Below are 9,415 nucleotides of genomic sequence, written 5' to 3'. Positions count from 1 at the left end.
GGAGAGAGAGAGAGAGAGAGAGAGAGAGAGAGAGAGAGAGAGAGAGAGAGGAGGATGTGCTTATTACAACGAAGAATAATTTTTGAACAAAAATTGCTGCCTGTGGAAAAATTGAAACAGGTAACTGAAACCTATCAACAGATAAATATTGGTCGGTTAGAGCCTTACAGAATATACTTGACTTTATTCTCAATATAAGCTCGAATTGAAGGTTCTCTTCCTAAAAAGTCCGACAACACTTCAATAGAATCCTTTGCTCCTCCGGGGGCCAATACCTGCGAATGTTTCAAATCAAATACAAATAAATACTAACTTTATTTTTTTGTTTTCCATAGCATCCACCAACCCGATAGGTCAAAAGACTAATCTGCCGCAAATTGGAGCTCCATTTAAGAGTTTGTCAGTAGCATTCGAATCCCTAACACTTATTTAAGCTAATGAGTGAGCCGATCATTCGACCAATCTAAGTTGATTAATACTACTAACTTTATGACAAGCCATTAGAGTATCTTAATTTAAAATACAAAATTTATGAAAGAAAATGCAATAGCCATTTTTTACCTTCTTCCTAAATTGCATGCCAGCATGCTGATTTACAACATCATTGCAAAACTTCGAGGCAAAAATATCAGCAGCAAAAACCTGAAACATTTTTAGGTTCAGCCATGTAGCAATTAGACTAAACGGACACATAACATGGGATCCAACAGGACAAGAACACAAGAAAGGAAGTGTAGAACTGAAAATTTATGTTTCCTTTTTCAATTTCATCATAATTAAGTCCAGCAAAAATAATTTCAGAAAAGAAAATGCAAACTTGTGTCATCATTTTATACTATCATACAAAACGAGACAGTGATATATGTATGTAACATTTGGATACAGAACTCATGCTAAATGGTATGTCCATGATTTAGTGTTTCTGTTTTAACTCCAGACTCAATGATCATGATCAGGAAAAACGATTACAACAAACAATAGAAAACTAGATATGGATTATTGAAAATGAAAGATGCTCGCAACAAAAATTAAGTGTTAAAAATTTGATGATGGTATCAATTGAAGTATCGGGGTTGTTCAAACCTCACTCCATACACGGCTGTAGCAAGCCGCTTCATAACCAATAACACTAGAAGGAAAACATGAAGCTGGATTGGTTCCTTCTAATGCTGGCAAACCTAACATCACCTGCAGAATGATATTTACATAATTTCGTTTTTCAATTCTTTCATTGCAGATACTGAACTTCAAATTTAACTAATTTTAAATTCATTTACCTTGGGATGAAGATGCTTGAACAACTCCCGAATGTCTATGTTATCCGCAGAATGCATGATTTGATCAAAAAGACCTGATAGCAAGCAGCTATTAAATGATAAATAGATATCGAAAGAAAGTATTCACGTTGTATAATCTTCTCTCTCAACATAATGAATTTCACTAGCCAGCTAGCTAACTCCAAAAGAACAAACGATCAATTTCAGTTGCTTGTCTAACCCACAACAGGAACACTTTCACTTTATACTAACAAAACAAGCACACCATGCAAAGATAAAATCCAGTTATAATATGCACTATTATGCTCAGGTCGTCATACCAGTGCAAAATGCAAAAGCACTACAGTCTAAAAGAAGCTACTAATTTCAGTGCAGTTGACTGACAAGATAAAAAACTTAAAACTTACAATACAGAATCTCTTGTTTCAATTTAAGTGCCGAAAATGAAGCCCTCCATCTTTTGATTGATTCACATGTATCATCCTTTATCGGCTTTGTAATATCCTGCAAGACACGATAAAAGAACAAAAAATTGTTTATACAATGTGTAGTATGTTCAAAATTCTCAGTAGACTTGCTTCAGATAAAGACAGCCTATACTAATAACTACATCATAATCAAGAAAAGCCAAACCATGTAATTATCATAAACAATTGATGAAAATCACCTGATGAAATCCAGAAATCAACTTCAGACAGCTGGTTTCATAACACCTAAAATTTCCACAAGTAGGAAGAGTGAGTATGAGTGTGTGTCTAATCCAACTAAAGAAAGAATAGTGCTTACCAGTTTTCTAGGAGTTGAGCAGGTATTTCCACGAAGTCGGGATCAACACGTAGTCCAGAAAATCTTGCAAACGAGGAGCGGTTGCAAATTTGTTGAATCTAAACATTTTATGAAAAGACTTCAGAGTTATACGTAAAAAATCAAATAAACCAAGCTACACATACTACATCTGGCACCATCAACAGGAAAAAAAAAATGCCATTGAAAATTCAAACTACAGACTTGAAAGAGCAATAACTAATAATAAAAATCCAGAAATTTTCACTCAAAATCAGAACCTATCTTGACAAAAGCAGAGCATGGCAGAAATGATTAAAAAATCCAGTTCCATCAAGTCCATACCCCCTATTGTTGAATTAATATGCTTGTGAAGACACTTGCAAAGAAAAACTTTTGGGTTAACTAGGCTGAAAATAATATCCGGAGAAGCTAATTACTTTAGGATACAAGTCAATTAATATAAACTAAAAACTAAGCTAACTCATTTATATGTTACATTGTTTCCGAGATCATGTGTCATAAGAGAGAACCCTTTTTTTCTTTTCATTTTAAGGCAGGACATTGGATAACCAGCAGGATTGGAACAATGTAGTACTAGTTTCTAGAGAAACTGGAAATCCAGCAAATACAAAAGGCATAGATATTCAGAAGAAGGATCTCAGATACAGAAAATATTCACTTTATTCCCATTTCCAAATCCTAAACAAGGCAATTATAAGAACCACTGCTGATGGGAATCATGCCACATGGATACAAAAGCAAACATACCACATGGCCAAACTCGTGGAATAGACCGACCACTTCGGAGAACCGCAACAACCCAGGACAACTGTTGCCATCTTTTTGAATTTGAGATATTAGTAATGCAACTGGTATCTACATAAACATCAACAGGTGACAAAAATTAAAAGAATAAAGTGAATAATCCTTTTGCATTTTAGATTAGCTATTTTCTTATGGAATAATCCTTTTAAACTCCTCATTGAGCATTGGTTGTCATTCCATGTCAGAATTTTCTCATAAAAGTAATGTGCTTGAAATGCTTTGAAAAGATTAAGGAAGCTAAGATCATGTGGTAGGTAGTGTTCAATTTATGCTTTTCAGGTTATGTGTGTCTGACTCACAGAGCATATGCACTTTTAAGGACAGGCATACATTATTATTATGTATGTTATCAGATAGGTTATGACCACTTTTTGGTGTTCATTGAGTTACATTTTAAGTGTGTGTCCGTCTGATATGAAGAAAGGATTTGACAGCTCAAAGTGCCATGAGAACATCTACAAAGGAAAGGTAGAGAGAAAAACTCCAAATACATAGAAAATGATGCTTTGCTTACCTAGTGGGTTAAGGCTTTGTTATTGTTTTGTTGTTCTACATAGGAAATGATGCCAACAGTTGAAAAATTAGAAAAGATTTTAGTCTATCGAATAAAAAATAACCTGCTGTTCCCCACTGAGTGTTAATGCACTGTTCTGGAGAGCCATGACACAAGTATGACCATATTTCCCTTCCCTGTAAAAGTGAACAATATGAACCCATTCTTCAACAGATTATCAAACAACGATCAATGCACAACTATAATTTTAAGTAGTTAAAAGTAGCAACCTTGAAAACAAATCAAAGTAGCAGTAACCTAAGATTTCACTAGAACCTAAGTCAAGTACTGAAAACACTCGAACATCAGAATGCCAAACATCAGCTCCTGCTATTTCCTCAAACCTTAAACCTGCACAGAAAAAGGAGTCTCAATGTATATTTAGTAGTTATTTACTAAATAGAAATTTTAAAAACTCGGGAGATCCAAAGAAGGTTTATAAAAAATTATTTTAGTTTGAGAAAAATTACATAACCATTCAAGTGGTTAATCAAGTCAAACAAATGGATACCCATGAATGAACTACTTTAAAAACATTATATTGAAAACTTGATAGCTAATATTTCTTTAACATATTTTCTGAAATTCGTTTCCAGTTACTTCAACATGAACTGGATGTCTGATGTCTGATATCTGATTGTTAAAGCAATAATAGCATAAGGACAGACAAATTGTCAGATGTAAAATTACCAAATAGATCTTGAAGAATTTTGAAGATCCCAGATAGAACTAAACTTATTGGTAAGTATTGATTGAGCTCGCCAAAGTCAAGATCATAATTCTGGTCTTCAACCCGTTTTACATAATACAGCAGGTCCTCAATTCCAAATGGGAATTCCCCTTCCTCCCTCTTCTGAAATGATCACACCAAATCTGTTAATGGAGTTATACATTCAGGCAAAAAGCATATACCAAGCTTGAACAAACCTTCAAATTCTTCAATGTATCAAGTTCCTTCATGGCCAGCTCAGTTAAACTGGTGGATAGATCCTCCAGGAACTCAAACACCTGGATGAAATTCAAAAAATATAAAAATAGAAGCCAAATCAAGAATAAAAAATCTGAGGAAAGAAAACTATGCATTAGTTATATTAATCCATTATATTACACGTTAAATCTGATCTATGCCACAAAGGATTGACTGTTGTTGATTATACTAGACTCATGGAACAGCAACACAGCAAGCAGTAAGGCCACTTGCTTAAGCACTTTAAGATTCCCCCCCTCTTTTCTCTCTCTCGCTCTCTCTCTCTCTCTCTATCTCTCTCTTCCTCCATGGCACTTGTAAAAATGAAAAATGTCCCATAAGCTAGAATGAATAGCTTTGAGAGAAAAGTGCTCTAAAATGAGCTACGTCATAAAAGGATCTTTTTTGTAAAGCTTAAAACAGATGCTCCAGGCCAGTCCAGTTCTCTTTCACTAATGTTTTCTACAAGAGCAAATGCCCCAACATGATTTAAGAGTTAAGACTTAAGACTTTTTTTTTTCACTAATTTCAAGATTTTTTTTTTACTAGTTTTTTGTAAACTTTTTCAAAACGATGTAGTTGGCTTCGACTTGCTTTAAGAGTTAAGACTTACAAGAATGATGACCATCTCAATGGTTTAGCACTCAATAATTGTTTTACAGTTCAGAATATTTGCAAATTGCTGAATGTATTCATCTAACAATATCCCTTGCGAGATGTGAAAAGGTGAGTACAGAGAGAGGAAGTGAAACACTAAAAACAAATTTATATTTTAAATATAATTTTTATCGGCCAAACATAAAAAATAGAAGCTCAAATACAATCCTCTTCCAATAACTACAGAAACCAAAAGGAGATTTTCTTGTCTTCATGATCTCATCTAACTGGCTCTCTAGTGCTTCTCGTGGCTAATATATTAGTATATTTACTGAGTTTACAAACCTTCATAGGTGTCTTTGCCATTCTAACATCAACAGCATACTCTGCATAGTTTGAATAGCCAAGTAAACGAGCATATTTATGGCGCTGTTGCACCTAAATCATGCCAATGAAATACAATCATCAACAAACTTAGTAAATGATCTTGATAATAAACATGTCTAAAAACAATCACCAAATCAAGAATCATAAAGTGCAACATGCTCCTAAAGATGCTAAAATAAAACCCATAATTAATTCAAACTTTGGGAAGAATAACTAATTGAAGGTAATGCTCAATTGCTCATCATAATAATATACAGATTGACAAGTGCAATCTATCCCTATAAATCTAATAATCTAAACTTTCTTAACAATTATCAGTAAGTCATAAAATCACTGAACAGAGAATATTGAATTCATATGAAATAACTTACTAAACTTTTATCAGAAATTTAAGACTTTAAGTACGATAACTCGAACTTGCTTGCATGTCAATTAACCAATACAATGGTCAAATTACGAGAACATTTTTCAATTTCTATTTAAAATATAGGAACATTTTGGGTAATGTCATCAGTGAAAATTACCAGATTTTCCAGAATAGAAAGATTGGCCTCTCCGCATCTATTCCCATATGCCCTTGATACCATCCGTCTTGTAGTTCCTACCTTCATGAGCTCAATATAGCAGTATAAACCCAGTTAGTACACTTTTTTAAAAAGAAAAATATAAACAAGACAACAATGGAGGGAGGGGGGAGGAGGAGGGGAAGTTAGAGGCTTTTCTTTCTGAGAAGATAAATAGATAATATTTGTTCTTATGCCAATGTAAATATTCAAGTGCTCTAATATAGAAATATTTTTAGTCAATAAATCCCTTTGCTAGGTGCCTTTGGGCCCACCTAAGGACCCCAAAAAATATGTTTGCTACAGTGTTAAAAGTTACATTAGCCAACAAAATCCACAAAAGAATTAGAAAATAATAATCCATTGAATTGTTCATAAAAATGTATTTTAAAGCAATTCATTGTCAAGTAAAACACACTAATGCTTCCTGCAAGAGGGATTTACAATAAAATAAAACAATGACTGGAAAGTGTATTCTGGCTTTTTGGTCCAAGTCGAAGTCACAGGGAAAGTAATCTTGCACAATCGTTTCAGAAATTCCAAAACAAGAACACTTGACAAGGAAAGTAGATCATTTTTTAAACAACAGAAGATACTACTTGAAAAACCAGCCGTTTCTCATCATTGGTATAGGAAGTGTAAAATCCAATTTAACATCTATTTTCAAGCAATAAAAATATAATATTTATTACATAACAATTGAACAAACACTACTAGAATATACATCATCCACCATACCTTGCAAAATTCAAGAACAGCTGCAACATGATGACTTCGCAAGTATATCTTCAACTTTCCATCTTCAGATTTATCCAAACACTGGAGGAATGTAATTGATCAAACAGTGTAACAGTAGCAGAAAAAGAAATGTTTAATAATGGAAGGTCATGCACTAGCAGTAATCAGCCTCCACAGAAAGCGCATAAGGGCTTGACTAGCGTTAAATCAGGTATACTATGCTTATCTAGGGCAGTCAACTAACTATGCAATCAAAAGAACTGGAGACAGAACTGGCATTGTGCATTAATGATGCTTTGACCCATTATTTGTTATTAAAGATGTTCTCATTGATCTCAAACCTTAAATTCTAGGTTGACTAACTTCCTTAAGTATTTTTCAGGTTTGATTTTCATAAAATATCTCCTTGAAATTACTCTTTAAATTTTTCATGTTTAATTCATACTTCGGAGCTATATTCATTCATTATATTACTTCCTCTGTTATGGTGTTCTTGTTCGGGAAGACAGAAATTTAATTATCTGGAGAGAAGGTTGAGGGTAATAGGTCACCAAGGTCCCCTCCACTCCCAAACCGGATACCGAGCCATACATATGAACAACATGACTATCCTTACTTCGATTATTTTGTGCCAATCACAGTCACAAGGGCACAATGTCCAAGTGTCCGAAAAAATTAAATATCATGAAATTTATGTCTAACAGCTAAAAGTAAACAAGGGATCAGAAATAAAAATATTGAAATAGCTTAAGTGCAAATAGTTGGCTTGGAACGTAGCCAAAGAAGCAGAACTGAAAAGGAAATATTTCAGAAACATTCTACTCGCATTAAATGGATTGTAAGAAGAATAAAAATAATTAAACCTTGAGAAACTCTTGTGGTAATCCAGCTAACTCTGCCTCATTGAAGGGAAGAAATTTGCTATCGTCATTGAGATTTTGGATATATCTAAAGCTTAACTCATCAATCTGAGCTCTTAGACGCAGCAATTCTTCTCTTTTGCTTGCAGTGAGGTTCAATCCATTTCTCTCAAAGTCTCTCACCTGTCACTGATTATGAAAGTATCAATATGTGGATTTTGTGGTTTTCATCAGAAAGTATATTAAATGATGAAATTTGTGCAGTTCCTTTAGCAACATAGAAACAGTAACAAATTGAAGCCAATAAGTTCCAGACAAAGTTTCATCAGAAGAAAAATAAAAAATAATTAATAAAAAAAGGGACGTTACAGACACTTTTTTAGTACTTACCAGAATCTGAACAAAGGATTTGGCTTCAGCATTTATCCACTCTCCCTTTGTTGCAAATGCTTTAACTACAATATATACATCTTCGCGTTTGCTAGTACATTTGCATGAAACCACACAGCATTTAGTTTCATAAACCGTGTTATTAACAGACGCGATCTTGAAAAGACAAACTAACAATATCTGCAAAACTAACTAAGGTGTGACTTGCAAGATCATTCATAATGATATGCTATGCATGCAGTTTAACAATATTGCGAGCCTATCCTCGCTGTCAAGAGAAGACACTACAAGCATCATTAAATCCTGCCTCTACCACTTGTCTTGATAAAGCATTCTTGCCCCATCAAAAACACAGGGGAGTAAAAAACAAAGTTATTTTTTAAAAAAAAAATGGCATCTTCTATAAACCACCAGTAGCGAACCTGCACATGTCAATATGAGCATCTATCCTTTGCTCTGCTTCAGCACTTGCTTTGCGCACATCCTCCCGAGTTGATACCATCTTTGGAAACACACAAGACTGGATCAACGGAAATTGTTGTGCCTGAAGTTCTGCCAGAGGTGATATAACATTCGAGTACGTAACCTGAGGCATTAGTCAACACAATTAAGAACAATCAGCTTACAAATATATTCATAATATGAAGGATGAAAAGGAAAGAAGACATTAAATGCACTAACGCAACAGCTATTACAAACATGCATACAACAAAATTCTGAATTCTCCTTACTTTGCTACCTAACCACCACACTAATGAGTAAACAGCATACATAAAAAGTTAGAAATTTCAGAAAATAAACAAATTCAAAATTTCCAAAACAAATTATTTTAATTGAATCGAGAGTACCTTATCCAATGGCACAGCTGCAACAGAATCGTGGACCTTGTTTGACTTTGCAATAATTTGGTCAGCTAACTTGAGAATCTCAGATGCAGTTAGGTTAACGCGCACATACAAACCCGCGAGATCTGCAAAGTTTCACCAAAGCAATCTTTTCAGTACATAAAAATTTAAGAAAAAAAAAATCTCAATTTTCATGACTTAATTCTTTCTTCCAAGTTGCTGAGAAGTGACAGTAATAGTGCACAAAAAATTTGAAGTGTTGTAAGAGAAAGAGAGTAAGAGTACATTTCTTGCTTGATTTCTTGTCCTTATGGTACTTGATGAAGGTGAGGGCGAGGTTGGCGGCGATTGCGACCACCGCAGCAGCTCCGGTGAAAGCGATCAAGCGCCTGTGACCTTTCTTCTTCATCTGTTGGTCCATTTTCTCGCGATTTGCTTCACTTTCCGCCATTTTCTCAGCTCTGTCTTTTTCTGGCTCAGAAGGGGGCGAGCGCGGGGGAAATTTTATTTTGGGCGGAAAATATGGGATGACGCGATTGAAATTTATTTGACGTGAATTTCAAGATTCCAAAAGAAAAAATAATAAAATAAAAGATCATTCTCTTTTGAACATATTTAAAACACGAA

General features: G+C 34.3%; 1 protein-coding gene across 1 annotated transcript; it reads right to left on the bottom strand.

The window, feature by feature from the left end:
- Window positions 1-6: 6 nt before the first annotated feature.
- On the bottom strand, window positions 7-9,316 carry LOC107468942 (probable thimet oligopeptidase). The gene is made up of 20 exons (XM_016088321.3): window positions 9,074-9,316; window positions 8,792-8,913; window positions 8,366-8,529; window positions 7,944-8,034; window positions 7,557-7,736; window positions 6,694-6,774; window positions 5,917-5,997; window positions 5,351-5,443; window positions 4,369-4,449; window positions 4,132-4,294; window positions 3,672-3,792; window positions 3,506-3,578; window positions 2,832-2,939; window positions 2,064-2,161; window positions 1,945-1,990; window positions 1,685-1,781; window positions 1,278-1,351; window positions 1,084-1,188; window positions 562-642; window positions 7-275 (listed from the first exon to the last, which is right to left on the bottom strand). The coding sequence occupies exons 1-20, from the start codon at window positions 9,237-9,239 to the stop codon at window positions 165-167; spliced, it is 2,136 nt and encodes a 711-aa protein (XP_015943807.1). The 5' UTR covers window positions 9,240-9,316; the 3' UTR covers window positions 7-164.
- Window positions 9,317-9,415: the final 99 nt, after the last annotated feature.

Source organism: Arachis duranensis, chromosome 10 (genome assembly GCF_000817695.3).
Source record: "Arachis duranensis cultivar V14167 chromosome 10, aradu.V14167.gnm2.J7QH, whole genome shotgun sequence".
Taxonomy (NCBI): Eukaryota; Viridiplantae; Streptophyta; class Magnoliopsida; order Fabales; family Fabaceae; genus Arachis; species Arachis duranensis.
The sequence above is the reverse complement of the archived record's forward strand: the minus strand, read 5'-3'. Positions and strand labels throughout refer to the sequence as shown.

Excerpts from the sequence above, each read along its gene's own strand:
- LOC107468942 (XM_016088321.3), bottom strand. The coding sequence starts at position 9,239 with ATGGCGGAAAGTGAAGCAAATCGCGAGAAAATGGACCAACAGATGAAG. Across the intron at positions 5,998-6,693 it reads CTGTTCTTGAATTTTGCAAG|GTAGGAACTACAAGACGGAT; the intron begins GTATGGTGGATG and ends GAGCTCATGAAG. Across the intron at positions 1,782-1,944 it reads TGATTTCTGGATTTCATCAG|GATATTACAAAGCCGATAAA; the intron begins GTGATTTTCATC and ends CGTGTCTTGCAG.